The sequence below is a fragment of the Microcaecilia unicolor genome, chromosome 13 (genome assembly GCF_901765095.1).
Source record: "Microcaecilia unicolor chromosome 13, aMicUni1.1, whole genome shotgun sequence".
NCBI lineage: Eukaryota > Metazoa > Chordata > Amphibia > Gymnophiona > Siphonopidae > Microcaecilia > Microcaecilia unicolor.
In genome coordinates this window covers 10,866,641-10,883,418 of record NC_044043.1, presented here as the reverse complement: position 1 = coordinate 10,883,418, position 16,778 = coordinate 10,866,641, and the positions used below count along the sequence as shown (strand labels likewise).

General features: G+C 46.5%; 1 protein-coding gene across 1 annotated transcript in view; it reads left to right on the top strand.

Annotated features, from left to right (window-relative positions):
* The window catches only part of CUX1 (cut like homeobox 1), an 804,986-nt gene that overhangs the window by 259,318 nt on the left and 528,890 nt on the right, over positions 1-16,778 (top strand). The window contains 1 exon segment of the mRNA XM_030186246.1: positions 12,606-12,682. Coding sequence (XP_030042106.1) covers positions 12,606-12,682 — 77 coding nt within the window.

Below are 16,778 nucleotides of genomic sequence, written 5' to 3'. Positions count from 1 at the left end.
AGGAGGCCATGAATCTATGCCAGTGGGCGGAAGCAAACCTGGAACAGCTGTCAGCGGCCCACATTGCCGGAGTCATGAATGTCAAGGCGGACTTTCTCAGTCGCCATACCTTGGAGCCCGGAGAGTGGCAGCTATCTGTTCAGGCGTTCTTGGACATCACGAAGCGCTGGGGCCAGCCGAGCCTAGATCTGATGACGTCATCGGCCAATTGCCAAGTGCCGCGCTTTTTCAGCAGAGGACGGGACCCTCGATCCCTGGGAGTAGATGCTCTTCTCCAACAGTGGCCGACACAAGAGCTTCTCTATGTGTTCCCGCCCTGGCCCATGTTGGGCAGGGTGCTAGACCGGGTGGCAAAGCATCCGGGCCGGATAATCCTGGTGGGTCCGGATTGGCCCAGACGTCCCTGGTATGCGGACTTGATCAGGCTCTCAGTGGACGAACCTCTGCGACTGCCAGTGGAGCAGGGCCTGTTACATCAGGGTCCCGTGGTGATGGAGGATCCCTCCCCCTTTGGTCTTACGGCCTGGCTATTGAGCGGCAGAGTCTGAGGAAGAAGGGCTTCTCAGACAAGGTCATCGCCACTCTGCTGAGAGCGAGGAAGCGCTCTACTTCTACTGCTTACGCCAGGGTTTGGCGTACCTTTGCAGCGTGGTGTGAAGCAGGTTCACTTTCTCCATTTACTGCTCCAATTTCTTCAGTGCTGGCGTTCCTGCAAGAAGGTCTGGAGAAAGGCCTGTCGCTCAGTTCCCTTAAAGTCCAGGTAGTGGCCCTGGCTTGCTTCAGGGGCCGCCTGAAGGGTGCTTCCCTGGCTTTGCAGCCAGATGTGGTGCGTTTCCTAAAGGAAGTTAATCACCTGCGCCCTCCTCTGCACTCAGTGGTGCCTGCGTGGAATCTCAACCTGGTGCTAAGAGCCTTACAAAGCCGCCTTTTGAACCATTGTCGAGGGCATCTCTGAAAGACCTGACGTTGAAAGCAGTCTTTTTGGTGGCTATCACTTCAGCCAGAAGAGTTTCCGAGCTCCAGGCACTCTCATGTCGAGAGCTTTTTTCTGCAGTTCACTGAGGCAGGAGTGACTATTCGCACAGTGCCTTCCTTCCTACCCAAGATTGTTTCTCGCTTCCATGTGAGTCAGCAGCTCTGTCTCCCTTCCTTTTGTAGGGAGGACTACCCAGAAGAGTATTCTGCTCTCAAATATCTGGATGTGAGACGGGTCATCATCAGATACTTGGAAGTGACCAATGATTTCCGGAAGTCGGATCATCTGTTTGTCCTGTTTGCAGGTCCTCGTAAGGGTCTGCAGGCTGCTAAGCCTACAGTGGCAAGATGGGTCAAGGAAGCCATTGCAGTGGCTTATGTGGCCGCGGGGAAGGTGCCGCCTATTCAGTTGAAGGCACACTCCACTAGAGCTCAGGCGGCCTCGATGGCAGAGGCCGGGTCCGTCTCCTTGGAAGAGATTTGCAAGGCGGCAACTTGGGCGTCGGCCCATACCTTCTCCAGACATTACCGCTTGACTGTGGCTGCTCGGGCGGAGGCCCGGTTTGGAGCTTCAGTGTTGAGTTCAGGGATTTCAATGTCCCGCCCTGGGTGAGTACTGCTTCGGTACATCCCACCAGTCTATGGATTGATCAGCATGATGATATGGAAGGTAAAATTATGTATCATACCTGATAATTTTCTTTCCATTAATCATAGCTGATCAATCCATAGCCCCTCCCAGATATCTGTACTGTTTATATTCTGGTTGAATTTTAGGTTCAAGTTTAGTCTTCAGTTACTTCAGGAGGACTTCGTGTTCAAGTTTTTTCAATTGGATTCTTCAAGAGTTGAGACGAGTTTGTGTTACAGTGAGCTGCTGCATTCCTCTCCCCTCCGTTTTACGGGGCTGGATTGAGACTTAAATTCTGCCGGCACTCCCTCCCGCTTCGTGCGGCTGTAGGGCAGCTTTGTACCCCTCCCGCTTCGGCGGTGTTAGGGTCAGTCAGCTCCTCCCGCGGTTGCGGTTGCAGGATAAGCCAGATCCCCCCGCATCGGCGGGGTGGTGTCCCTCCCCCGCTCCGCGGGGATGAGCTGGACGGATTCCCCTCCCCCACTTGTGTGGGGATGAGCTGGGTTAATTCCCCTCCCCCGTTTCGGCGGTGGTGAGCTGGGCAGAGTGTCCCTTTGTGGGTGTAATTCTCTAAGTGCTGAGTCCTGCGGATGGAGCTTTGATATCGACATACTGAGGAGTTTCCGGCAGCACATGACCACATATAGGGAGGCAAAAGTTTGCTCTCTATCTCCACCTGCTGGTAGATGGACACAACCCACCAGTCTATGGATTGATCAGCTATGATTAATGGAAAGAAAATTATCAGGTATGATACATAATTTTACCTTAAGCAGCGAAATCGGCCTGTATGAATCACAGTGGTTACTCAGTTTACCCGGGTTTAGGGGTAAGAGAGATAAGCGCATCCTTTGCCCAAAGAGGAAAGAAGCCATTCCAAATACCAGACTCATAATAAACTTGCAGTGGGCCAATCAAATTCGGTGAAAGGTTCTTTAAAAATTCTGTTGAAAACCTATCTGGCTTCTGTGCAGTTTGAGACTTCAACTGTTTAATAGCTATTTGTAGTTCTTTCGCGCATAAAGGCACTTCCAGATGTGCCGGCCCGATGCCGTAAGTGTAGAATACCTGGAGGATTCTGGACAATGTCAACTGCGGGCCCATGCTATCCTGAGATGCTGCATAAAAAGTGCAAAAATAATCATAAAATTTGGAAGCAATCTCCATGGGCTGAGTTACTATCAGTGGATGAAGTCAACAAGCTAAGCACATAACGGGAATCCTGGCATCACATGGTCACCTGGGCCTAACGACAGCCTTAGTAATTCCCATATTGAGCATATAGAAAAGTAGGATAAAAAAGCATTTTCTTTGTCCTCTCTTGAATAAGTGCATTTTATTTAACCTTATTCGCCAAGAACAGTGCCTCTGAATCTCTAGTAGGGTGTAGTATATTGGCTCACTTTGTCAAACTCAGTTTCTTGTTAAGATGGATGATACCCTGACCAATACTCCTTGTTCAGGTTATCACATAAGACATGATATTCCTTCGGAGAACCACTTTTGCTGTTTCTCAAAACAGGGTGGGGTCATCTCAGTGCTGCGCGTTAAACTACAAATAATCTTGCCATTTTTGCTGCAAAAAAGTTTGAAAATCCTTATCTTCATGCAAATAAGCAGGAAATCCCCCGCCACCTTGGGTTCTTGCTATTCCCCTCCAAATCAAGCTGTAGCCAGATTATTGAGACAAAACCAAAATGAATTTAGTGAAGGGAAATCTTGCCTCACCAATCTATTACATTTCTTTGAAGGAATGAAGAAACGTGGATAAAGTTGAGCCGGTTGATATTGTGTGTCTGGATTTTCAGAAGGTGTTTGACAAAGTACCTCATGAAAGACTCCAGAGGAAATTGGTGAGTCATGAGATAGGAGGTAGTGTTCTATTGTGGATCAAAAACTGGTTAAAAGAAACAGAGAGTAGGGTAAAGGTTAAATGGTCAGTATTCTCAATGGAGAAGGGTCTGTGCTGGGACTGCTGCTTTTTTAACATGTTTATAAATGACGTAGAGATGGGGGTAACTAGTGAGGTAATTAAATTCGCTGATGACACAAAGTTATTCAAAGTCGTTAAATCCGTAGGAGGATTGTGAAAAATTACAAGAGGTCCTACCAAGACTGGGAGACTGGGCGTCTGAATGGCAGATGACGTTTAATGTGAGCAAATGCAAAGTGGTGCATGTGGGAAAGAGGAACTCGAATTATAGGTATGTCATGCAAGGTTCCACATTAGAAGTCACGGACCAAGAAAGGGATCTAGGTGTTGTTGTTGATGATTCGTTGTAACCTTCTGCTCAGTGTGCTGCTGCGGCTAAGAAAGGAAATAGAATGTTAGGTATTATTAGGAAATGAATGGAAAACAAAAATGAGGACATTATAATGCCTTTGTATCGCTCCATGGTGCGACTGCACCTCGAATATTGTGTTCAGTTCTGGTCGCCGCATCTCACAAAAGATATAGTGGAATTAGAAAAGGTGCAGAGAAGGGCGATGAAAATGAGAAAGGGGATGGGACGACTTCCCTATGAGGAAAGGCTAAAGCGTCTAGGGCTCTTCAGCGTGGAGAAAAGGCGGCTGAGGGTAGATATGATAGAGGGCTATAAAATAATAAGTGGAATTGACCAGGTAGATGTGAAGCCTCTGTTTACGCTTTCCAAAAATACTAGGACTAGGGGGGGCATGTGATGAAGGTACAATGTAGTAAATTTAAATCGAATCAAAGAAAAATTTTCTTCACTCAATGTGTAATTAAACTCTGGAATTTGTTGCCAGAGAATGTGGTAGGGGCGGTTAGCTTATTGTAGTTTAAAAAAGGTTTGGACAGTTTCCTAAAGTAAAAGTCTATAGACCATTATTAAATGGACTTGGGGACAATCCACTATTTCTGTGATAAGCAGTATAGAATGTTTTGTACTTTTTTGGGATCTTGCCAGGTATTTGGGACCTGGATTGACCACTGTTGGAAACAGGATGCTGGGATTGATGGACCTTTGGTCTGTCCCAGTATGGCAATACTTATGTAGGTGTTGATGCCCCTCTACAAGTCTGTGGTGGGGCCCCACATTGAGTATTGTGTTCAGTTTTGGAGGCCGTATCTTGGTGCAAAGAAAAGCTATAAAAATGTTATAGGATTTGCATTGCAAACCGTGTGAGGTGAGACTTGCCAACCTGAACATGTGTAACTTGGAGGAAAGGAGAAACAGGGATTATATGATACAGACGTTCAAATATTTGAAAGGTATTAATCCGCAAACAAACCTTTTCCGGAGACGGGAAGGCGGTATAACTATAGGACATGAATTGAAGTTGAAGGGGAGTAGACTCAGGACTAATGTCAGGAAGTATTTTTTCACGGAGAGGATGGTTGATGCATGGAATGCCCTCCCGCGGGAGGTGGTGGAGATGAAAACGGTAATGGAATTCAAACATGAGCGGTATAAACACAAATGAATCCACGGAATCTTAGCGGAGATTGGGTGGCAAAACTGGTAATTGGGAAGCAAAACTAATGCTGGGCAGACTTCTACGGTCTGTGCCCTGAGAATGGCAAGTACAAATCAAACTCGGGTGTACATTTAAAGTATCGCATACCATGTATAATGAGTTTATGTTGTTGTGGAGACTGGATGGATCATACTGTCGTCATTTAGTATGTTTTCATTTCAGGTCCTGCCATGGCATCTCTATTGGGTTCAATTCATGAGTTTGACTAGACCAGTCCAAAACATTAATTGTCTCTCCTTGTCTATTCAAATCTAGATTTGCTTTTGTGGTTTGGATCATTGTCTTGCTCTTAATCTAGTTACACTTAGCTTCAGCTCATGGGAGGATAACCAGACGTTCTCCTTAAGGATTTTCTAGTATAATGCAGACTTGAATGGTTTCTTCAATAATGGCAATTTTTCCAGGTCCTGAGGCAGCCAAGCATCGTCACACCATCACCATGATATTTGACTGTTGGTATGATGTTTTTACTGTGGAACAATGTATTTGCTTTATGCCAAACAAAATGGGACATGTGATGTCCAGAGAGCTCTAATTTTCAGTTGTCTGCCCTTAGAACATTATCCCAGATATGTTTTTGCAAATGTGAGATGAGTATTGATGTTAACCTTGGGGTTTCTACCTTGCAACTCTTCCATGAATCCCATTTTTGCCCAGTCTCTCTCTCATTGTGGAATCATGAATACTGACCTTCCTTGTCAGCAAGCAGATGGATTCATTACGAGTGGGTTGTGTCAACTATGATAGAGAGCACTGAAAAACCATAGTGCCTCATGGCCAGCTAGCTCCATCTGCCTCTTCAGTATTCTCTATCTCCCCAACAGGGTGGTTTCAGCTTGTTCAAGCTCCTTCAGAAATTCTGCCTGGGGTGGCTCCTGTGCTTTTGCCAGTTGTAGCAGGGGTGTTGTGGCTGATGGTGCCCACTTTAAAGGCAAATAGGTTCGCCCTTTCCCTGCCTTACCCGGCCCCCGATGTGGAAGTAGACAAATAGACAAGCCCTGTCCCTGTCTTTGCCCACGCTGTGGATGCAGGCATATAGGTTCGCCCTTTCCCTGCCTTTCCCACGCTACTGATCCTCCGGAGTTGGAAATTTGCCTCTTTCGCTGTTGCCTCAAACTTTCCTCACAGCGTTAAAAAAAAAAAAAAAAAAAAGTTGCCTCGCGCTTTGGTGCTGCGATCCCAGAAAAGAGGTTTTCTTCTGATTGTGCAGCGTGACCGGAGCTCGGAGACTCGGTCTGGTGAGGTAAGAGCATTTTGTAGCTCCTCCGGGGAGGGCCCGCGTTTGGGACGATTTTGGTGTGCCATTTTGAATTTCCGCCGCTTTCGGCGATGGCTGCTGAGAAAGTTAAGCGCTGTTCCATTTGTGGCAAGCGCAAATCTGCAGCAAGGCTCTGTAAGGCATGCTTTTCAGATGGTAGAGCTGACCCGAGCATGGCGAGCGATGTTGTTTCCCGCTCCGTGGAGCTGGCAGCAGGCACCATTTTGGAACGGCATGGCGCGATCCCCGCTGAGGCGGAGGGGTTTGAGCCTGGAGGGGCGCCTCATGTGGAGGCTGATAAAAGAGCTGTTTCCCCGGACTGGAAGCGGGAGGCCAGGGTGAGCCATTTTCACCTGAATTTGTTTTATTGCTGCATAATGCATACCTGTTAAAAAGAGCTGTTCCACAGGGGTCATCTGCGGCCCTGCTTTCTGTATCCCCTCCAGTGGAGTCTGGCCTTGGATTACTGTCAGGCGCGTTTTCTCCTGACAGATGGCCGCAAGACAAGCGCAGAAGGGTGGATTCCCCTTCAGAGAGTGGCCCCCCCCCCCCCTCCCAATGGTCAGGATGTGAGGACTCTGAGGGGTCTGGCAGGCCTTCGTGGTCTGGAGAGAAAGAAGAAGGTGCAAGATTGCCACCGGATTCAGATAATCCTTCCGTGGTGAGGATTTTCCACCGCGATGAGCTGCCAGCGCTTATTACTGATGCCTTGCAGGTCCTCTCTATAGAAGACCCAGGGAGTACTGAGACCTCCTCTGGTAATCCGAGGATGGCAAGTACTAAGAAACCTGCTCGAGCCTTTCCTGTGCATGACTCTATCCAAGAGCTTATCACGGCTGAATGGGCTGACCCCGAGGGGCCTTTGAAAGTCGCCAGGGCTATGGGGCAATTATACCCTCTAAGTGAGGAGCATTTGGCGCGCCTAGCAGTGCCTAAAGTGGATGCCCTGGTCACGGCTGTGACAAAGAAAACTACCGTCCTAGTGGAAGGAGGAGTTGCCCTGAAGGACATGCAGGATCGTCGCCTGGAGGCAGCTATGAAACGGTCCTTTGAAATTTCAGGCCTATCCTTATGGGTGTCTGCATGCAGCTGCTACGCTGCCTGAGCCTGGCTTGCTTCGTTACAACAGGCAGTGGAACAGCCCGGAGATGGAGCGGAGCTCCTTTCGGAGGTGGCACCGCGGATGGAGTCGGCCTTGTCATTTTTGGCTGACGCCCTTTATGATCTGGTCAGAGCTTCGGCTAAACAGATGGCTGTAGCGGTGGCGGCTCACCGTCTTCTGTGGCTACGGCATTGGGCAGCTGACATGGCCTCTAAGCAAAGGTTGGTGAAGTTGCCCTTTCAAGGCCTTCTGTTTGGTGAGGAGTTGGAGAAAATTGTGAAAGGCCTGGGGGATGCCAAACCCCAGCGCTCACCCGAGGATAGGCCGCGGCCTTCTTCCAAGGGTCAGGCGGTTCCCTCCTCTTACAGACCTCACTTCCGTGAAGCTAGAAGGTACCGCCCGGGGAGTTCTGCTGGGTTCACTTTGCGTGCCTGTTTTCAGCAGAGGAACTCCTTTCGCTCGGACAAACATTCCTCAGCAGCAGGCTCAAGACCTGGAGTTCAAGGGCGACCCTCTCAATGATGGGACGCCGGCCCCCTCCTCGATTCCTGTGATAGGAGGGCGACTTTCCCTCTTTCTCGAGGAGTGGGCCAGGATTACCTCAGATCAGTGGGTCTTGGACCTGATCAGAGAAGGCTACAGAATAGAATTCAATGCCCTGATAAGAGACGTGTTTATGGATTCCCGATGCGGTTCTGCCGCCAAACGGGCGGCGGTAGAGGAGACCTTGCAAGGCTTGATTCATATAGGGGTGGTTTCCCCCGTGCCTCCTGCTGAATGCGGTTCTGACCGTTACTCCATTTACTTCGTGGTGCCACGAAAAGGAGGGTCTTTTTGGCCTATCCTAGACTTAAAAGAAGTCAACAAGTCTCTGAACGTGTGGCATTTTCACATGGAAACCCTGCGCTCCGTCATAGCAGCGGTACAGCCAGGAGAGTTTCTCACATCTCTGGACCTGAAAGAAGCTTACTTGCACATACCAATTTGGCCCCCGCACCAGAAGTTTCTGCGTTTTGCGGTGATGGGAAAACATTTCCAGTTTCAGGCCTTGCCTTTTGGCCTCGCCACAGCTCCCCAAACTTTTTCCAAGGTAATGGTGGTGGTAGCTGCTTTTCTCAGGCGAGAGGGTATCCAGGTTCACCCGTACCTAGACGACTGGCTCATCAGAGCAGACTCTGTAGAAGAGAGTCAGGTTACAGCCAGAGCGGTCTCAGTACTGCAATCTCTGTGCTGGATCATCAATATAGCCAAAAGTCACCTGACCCCCTCTCAATCCCTAGAATATTTGGGGGTCCGGTTCGACACAGCCTCGGGGATGGTCTTCCTACCCGAGCAAAGGCAGTGCAAGCTTCAGAACAGGTCCGTCTGCTCCTGAGGATGCCTCGCCCGCGAGCTTGGGACATTGTCCAGCTGTTGGGGTCGATGACGGCCACTTTGGAAGTGGTGCCTTGGGCGAGAGCGCTCCTGAGACCTCTGCAGTGTTCCCTGCTTCAACAGTGGTCCAATATCTCAGGATTATCAATGCAGGCTCACGTGGCTCCCTGCGGCCCAGCTCAGTATGGAGTGGTGGCTCTCAGACAGCATGCTGTGGCGAGGAATGCCGCTAGCGTTCCCCGATTGGTGCCTCGTGGTAACAGATGCCAGCCTGAAGGGCTGGAGTGCACATTGCTGGGGAAGTCATGCCCAGGGTCTTTGGACACCCGAGGAGTCGGAGTGGTCCATCAATCGCTTGGAGGTGAAAGCGATTTTCCAGGCGCTTCTGGCCCTTCAATTGACCCTGGAAGGATTGGTGTCAGAGTTCTGTTGGACAACACGACAGCAGTGGCCTACATAAATCGCCAACGAGGCACTCTGTGCATAGCACTAGCAGCGCAGGCCGCTCAGATTTGCCACTGGGCCGAGCGTCATCTCCAGTTTCTGTCAGCAGCTCATATTGCTGGTCAGAGCAACGTGCAAGCCGATTATCTGAGCAGGAATCAGATCAACCCAGCGGAGTGGGAACTTGCAGACGAAGTATTCCTGCAGATATGTGCAAATGGGGAAAGCCTGTAATGGATCTTATGGCATCAAGCACAAATGCCAAAGTCCCGTGCTTCTACAGCAGACGGAGAGATCCTCGCTCGGCAGGGTTGGATGCCTTGGCTCAACCCTGGCCTCAGGGCCTCCTGTATGTGTTCCCTCCGTGGCCCTTGATAGAGCGAACTCCTGCGGATTCGGCCTCATCAAGGAGAGGTGGTTCTCATTGCCCTGGATTGGCCCAGGAGGCCGTGGTATGTGGACCTCTGGCGGATGCTGGTAGAGGATCCTCTGCCGTTACCTCTGGTACCGAACCTGTTGTCACAGGGCCCGGTGACCATGGAGGATGCCTGCTGCTTTGGTCTTACGGCATGGCTATTGAGAGGGCGCAATTGAGAGACAAGGGATATTACAGTAAAGTCATTTCCACTCTCCTACAGGCCCGCAAGCATTCCACTTCCGTGGCTTATGCCAGGATTTGGCGCCAATTTGAGGCTTGGTGTGCATCAAAAGCGAGTACACCCATGTGGGCTTCTGTCTTACCGATACTTGACTTTTTTGCACTATGGTTTACAAAAAGGCTTGGCCTATAATTCTCTGCGTGTTCAAGTGGCAGCCTTAGCATGTTTTTGAGGGAAGGTCGCTGGCCTCTCTCTGGCTGCTTGCCCGGATGTGACACGGTTTCTTAGAGGAGTGCTTTGGCTCCGTCCTCCGGTGTGGATCCCGTGTCCGGCCTGGAACCTGGGGTTAGTTTTAAAGGTCCTTCAGTGTTTGCCCTTCGAGCCACTTAGGCAAGCTTCGGAGAAGGATGTGAACTTAAAAGACGGTCTTTTTGGTGGCCGTGACATTGGCGAGACGGGTATCTGAGCTCCAGGCGCTGTCCTGTCGAGACCCATTTCTGCAATTCTCAGAGTCCGGAGTAATGGTACATACGGTGCCTTCCTTCCTGCCTAAGGTGGTTTCAGCGTTTCACCTAAACTAGCCTATTTTCCTGCCTTCCTTTTCTAAAGTGGAGTTTCCAGAAGCCTATGGGCAGTTGCACCTTCTGGATGTGCGAAGGGCTCTGTTGCAATATCTGCGCATGTCAAATGCCTTCAGGACCTCTGACCATCTTTTTGTTCTTTTGTCAGGTCCACGCAGAGGGTCTCCAGCGTCTAAAGCCACTATAGCCTGTTGGTTCAAAGAAGCTATCTTTTCAGCATATCTGCTATCTGGCCGGCCTCCGCCTAAAGCTTTTAAGGCACATTCCACAAGAGCGATTTCCTCTTCTTGGGCTGAAATTGGAGTACTCTCTCTTCAAGAGATATGTAGTGCAGCTACTTGGGCTTCTAAGCTCTCGTTTGCCCGACATTACAGGCTGGATGTGGCTGCCAGGATAGACGCATATTTTGGAGCACAAATGCTGGCGCGTGGTGTGGCTTGTTCCGACCCTATCTAAGGATTGCTTTGATACATCCCACTCGTATTGGATTCATCTGCTTGATGACAAGGAAGGGAAAATTAGGTTCTTACCTTGGTAATTTTATTTCCTTTAGTCATAGCAGATGAATCCATGAGCCCTCCCTCAGTGGTTCATTATGTGATTGTTGTTACTTTTATGTTCAGTTTTTCCTGTAGATATGTTCCCTCATTGGGAGAAGTTGGAAAACAGTCTTCAGGATTTCTGTTCAGTTACAGGAGGATGAGTTCATTCCCTCCTTTGAATTATAGCTCCAGTTTTGGGACGTTCATCCGCTGTGAGGAAAGTTCATGTTATTATGCTTTGCGGTGTAACACTGCTTTGGAAGCTTCAAATACTGAAGAGGCAGATGGAGCTAGCTGGCCATGAGGCGCTATGGTTTTTCAGTGCTCTCGATCTCCCCTTGCTGGTTGATGGACACAACCCACTCATAATGGATTCATCTGCTATGACTAAAGGAAAGAAAATTACCAAGGTAAGAACCTAATTTTCCCATAGCTAAGGGTGGAGAGGCCTGCAGTTCTTTGGATGTTCTTCTGGGATGTGTGACTTCCTGATTGAATTGTTGCTGTACCCTTGAAATTTTGGCAGACCAATCACTTCAGAGAAAATTCACCACTGTTCCAAGGCCTTCTCCATTTGGATATAATAGATCTCACTGTGATTTGTTAGAGAACCAAAGCTTTAGAAATGGCTTTGTAACCGTTTCTAGACCGTTATTTCAACAAATATTTTCTTATCTCTTCTGGAATTTTCTTTGATCGTAGCAGAGTTCTGACAGAAACTTTGTAGTGACTGCTTCACTCTCTTGATAGGTTTCAACACGTAGCAAAGTTTAAAATCAACAGGGCTGGCTGCAGTCAAGCCTGTCTATGTTCAATCAGCTGAATCTAATTTGGTCGGTTGGTTAACTAAGGGGGCAGTTATTTTTCATATGGGTGATATGGATGTTGGATAACTTTGTTCCCTAAATAAATGAAATGATACATGCCTAATGTTATATTTTATTTAAATATCAGGCACCATTCAATATGAGACGCATGGAATAATGGGGGAAATCAGGAGGTGGGGGGATATTTCACATCTCTGTATAGTATATTTCCCCTCACTTTAGGGCTGTGCTGTATCTATCTCCTTTGGTGGAGGGTAAGAAATTGTTTTAGATGCATTGCCCACATCCATCATCCCACATGCCTTTTTTTTGTGTTTCTTACATGATTTTTAAGAGATTGAAAGAAAGTTTTCCTTATTTATTTCCTCCCATTGCTCTCTTCACAATAGGTACCCTTTCTCATGATAGCTTGGCTGACCAATTTGAGTTTCAACTACATGTAAAATTAGTCCTTTGAGGCAGGCTTGTATCGAAATATGTTGGTCTCTTTATCTATGGACAGTATTAATGTTGAATGTATATCATCTATTGTTGATGCTTTTTGTATGTATGTTTGTTTTTTCTAAGTGGTGTTGAATTAAATGTAGCTTGTCATTTATCCTGTATCTTTTATTGATTTGCTTCATTATATTCCCCTGTGCTGTTTTGTTTGTGTACGGACTACTGTATTTATTACAAGCTTTATTAAAGAGGAGATAATCAAAGTTAACAATTAGATAATTAAAGGAGGATGTCCAGCTCTTTTCACTGTTATGCTCCTTTTCTTTTCAGAAAACTTCATGAGACGCAGATGTCTATGGCTTCCAAACTTGAGGAGGCTGAGCACAAAATTCAAGTTTTGCAAACAGGTTTGCTATTTTCCTTTATTCTCTTCTTCAGCTCTTTTGGTCATTTTACTCTTTTTTTTTTTTTTTTTTTTCTCTCTTATATCCAAATGACCCAATGCCTGAATTTTCTCTGGTTTCCTTCTTGCAGAATTGTTAGATACACAGTGACTGAAACTGCTGTCTAGTGGCATTAGAAAAGCCCTTGAGGTTTCAACTCTGTAGGCACTAATCATAATTTGTGGATTAGTTATTTTGCTCTTTCTTTCTTACCAACACAGATTAAAAAAAACAAACTTCCTATCTCTTGTTGTTGGGGATTTTAATATCCAGTCATTTTATTTCTGGTATTTGTGAGGGGAGTGATAGAATGGGTACATGGACTATTATAGTCATACAGTTTTTGTTGTTGTTAAGCTAATGGCTTGATAAACACAAACCCGTATTCAGTTAGCAGTACCTGCTACCTTGATAATTGTCAACTGGTTGGTCATTTTTTTTTTTGCAATTTTATCTGGATAATGTTACTGAAAATCATTACAGGCCATCCCTATGTTATCCAGCTAGCGCTGCACATTCAAAGGAAAATAGTTTCTTCATCCCCTTGCCACAGGATAACACCAACATCAAAAACATCATCAATGGCTTGGATCCAACCTTTGGAGAACACCCAGCAGACTGAACCTGGTCAAACTTTGCCCTCCTCACCGTCAAATCAGTTACCCATGCGACTCATAGGTTCTCCAGTACCCACTGCAAATTGGACACCTGCCCCAGCCACCTACTTAAATCCGCCCCCGACCGCTTCATAGCAGACCTCACATCCCACCTAAACTACATGCTCCAACAAGGTCTCTTCCCTGAGGATTATGGCAACATCCTACTCACCCAAATTCCAAAAGACACCAAGAAAAAAACAAACGAACTCACCAACTATCGCCCAGTTGCATCTATCCCACTAGCTGTCAAACTGATGGAGAGCATGGTGACCAAACAGCTTACTGACTACATGGACAAGTTCTCAATACATGAATCACAATCGGGATTTTGACCCCTCCATAGTACCGAAACTGTGATAGTCACTCTCCTGGCCAAATTGAAGCAGGAAATAGCTACAGGTAAAAGCATACTTCTCTTCCAATTTGATATGTCAAGCGCATTCGACATGGTAAACCACAATATACTATTAAGACTCCTAGACTTCTTTGGGATTGGTGGAAATATACTTAGCTGGATCAAAGGTTTTCTAACCACCAGAAAATACCAAGTGAAATCAAACTCAAACATATCACCACCGTGGAAAGCAGACTGTGGAGTACCTCAAGGATCACCACTATCACCAATACTTTTCAACATAATGATGATCCCACTGGCAAAGTCCTCATCCAATCAAGGCCTCAACCCGTTCACCTACGCAGATGATGTGACAATATACATTCCCTTCAGACATGATCTGACAGAAATCACCAATGAAATCAAGCTCGGTTTGAACACCATGGACTCATGGGCAAATTCTTTTCAACTGAAACTGAAAACCTGAAAAAACACACTGCCTCATTCTCTCATCTCAACACAATGTGTACAGACCCACAACCATAAACACCCCAGACCACACCCTCCCTACCTCAGATAGCCTGAAAACACTCGGCATTACAATCTACCGCAACCTCATACTTGAGAGCCAAGTGAACTCCACAACAAAGAAAATGTTCTACTCAATGTGTAAACTTAAACGCATAAAACCTTTCTTCCCGAGGGAAATATTTCGTAACCTAATACAATCAATGGTACTAAGCCATGCAGAGTACTGCAACGGAATCTATGCGGGATGTAAAGAACAACTCACAAAGAAACTCCAGACTGCTCAAAACACAGCAGCCAGGCTGATATTTGGTAAAGCACGATTTGAAAGTGCCAAACCCCTTCGTGAAAAACTTCATTGGCTCCCAATCAAAGAATGTATTACCTTCAAAATCTGCACCCTGGTCCACAACACTATCTACCGCGAAGCCCCAGGATACATGACAGACCTCATAGATTTACCAACCAGAAACATCATCTCGAACATATCTAAACCTCTACTACCCAAACTGCAAAGGACTTAAATACCAAGCAACCTATGCATCCAGCTTCTCCTATATAAGCACACAACTATGGAACACACTGCCAAAAGCTCTGGAAACAACCTACAACCATCTAAATTTCAGGAAATCACTAAAAACCAACCTGATCAAAAAGGCATACCCTACCAAACCAACATAAATTCCTACACTCTGCAACAGAGTAAAACCAAAGCTCATAATGGACAGTATATAACCTGTCCTCTCTTTGATCTCCATTGTGCATGAAACACAGTAACATTTATTTATTTATTTATTTATTGCATTTGTATCCCACATTTTCCCACCTCTTTGCGGGCTCAGTGTGGCTTACAATAAGATATGAGTAGTAGAAATACATTTGTGACAACTTGAATATGGAATACGTTGTGCAGAGTTGTGTGAGACATTCGATTACCATTAGGATAATGAAACAATGGGACATCAATATAGAAACATTAGGAGGAGACAGTGGGACAATTGATTACAGGATGAGGGATCTGAAGTGGTTGTATGTTGCATTGATGAACAGTGAGTATGGACTCTATGTGTTTTGGTTCTTTCCGTAAGTTTGTTCAAACAGGTGCGTCTTCAGTAGTTTTCGGAAGGAAGTTTGTTCGTTAATCATTCTTAGGTTGCGCGGTAGTGTATTCCAGGCCTGCGTGCTCATGTGGGAAAAGGTTGACGCGTGTAGCGTCTTGTATTTCAAGCCCTTGCAAGTGGGGAAGTGGAGGTTGAGGTATGTTCGGGATGACCTTTTAGCGTTTCTGGGTGGTAGGTCTATTAGATCAGACATGTACGCTGGGGCTTCGCCGTAGATGATCTTATGGACTAGTGTGCAAACTTTGAAAGTAACGCGTTCCTTAAGTGGAAGCCAATGTAATTTCTCTCGTAGTGGTTTCGCCCTTTCGTATCTTGGTTTTCCGAGGATGAGCCTGGCTGCTGTGTTCTGGGCTGTTTGAAGTTTCCTCATTATTTGCTCTCTGCAGCCCGCGTATAGTGAGTTGCAGTAATCCAGGTGGCTGAGGACGAGGGATTGCACTAGGCTGCGGAAGACGAATCTTGGGAAGAATGGTCTTATCCTTTTCAATTTCCACATGCCATAGAACATCTTCTTGGTTGTATTGTTTGCGTGGGTTTCGAGTGTTAGGTGGCGGTCGATGGTGACTCCAAGGATTTTTAGTGTTTCTGAGACTGGGAGGTTTAGGGTTGGTGTGTTACATACAAAGTAACATAGTAAATGACGGCAGATAAAGACCTGTATCCAGTCTGCCCAACAAGATAAACTCATTTTACATGGTATGTGATACTTTATATGTATACCCAACTATGTACCTTATTTGACCACATCACCTTGTATTTGTTTCTCTACCGGACTTGGCGAACGCCTTTACGGTTCTGTGTAAGCCACATTGAGCCTGCAAATAGGTGGGAAAATGTGGGGTACAAATGTAACAAATAAATAAAAACGTCATCTATATAGCGGCGGTAAATTTTGATATTCTGCTTGAAAAGGGTGAGTTGTGAGATGTTGATTTTTCAAAATTTCCGCCGTATAATTAGCTAGGTCTGTAGCCATGCTGGAGCCCATGGCTGTCCCCTTGACTTGTTGGTAGTATGTTTTATCGAATCCAAAGTAATTTTTCTTAAGTGAAATGGTGGCACATGTCAGAATTAAGTGATTGGGTATCCTCTTATTTGTGGATCTGCCTTGTAGAGTTTTTTCAATAATCTGTATTGCCTCTAGTTGTGGGATATTGGAGTTGAGGAGTAGCCTAGTGGTTAGTGCAGCGGACTTTGATCCTGGGGAACTGGGTTCGATTCCAACTGCAGCTGCTTGTGACTGTGGGCAAATCACTTAACCTACCATTGCCCCAGATACAAAATAAGTACCTGTATATGTAAACCGCTTTGACTGTAGTTGCAAAATACCACAAAAAGGCGGTATATCAAGGCCCATTTTCCCTTTCCCTATAATGACTCAATGACTATGGTAACTATAATGGTATCTGTCAAAGGTC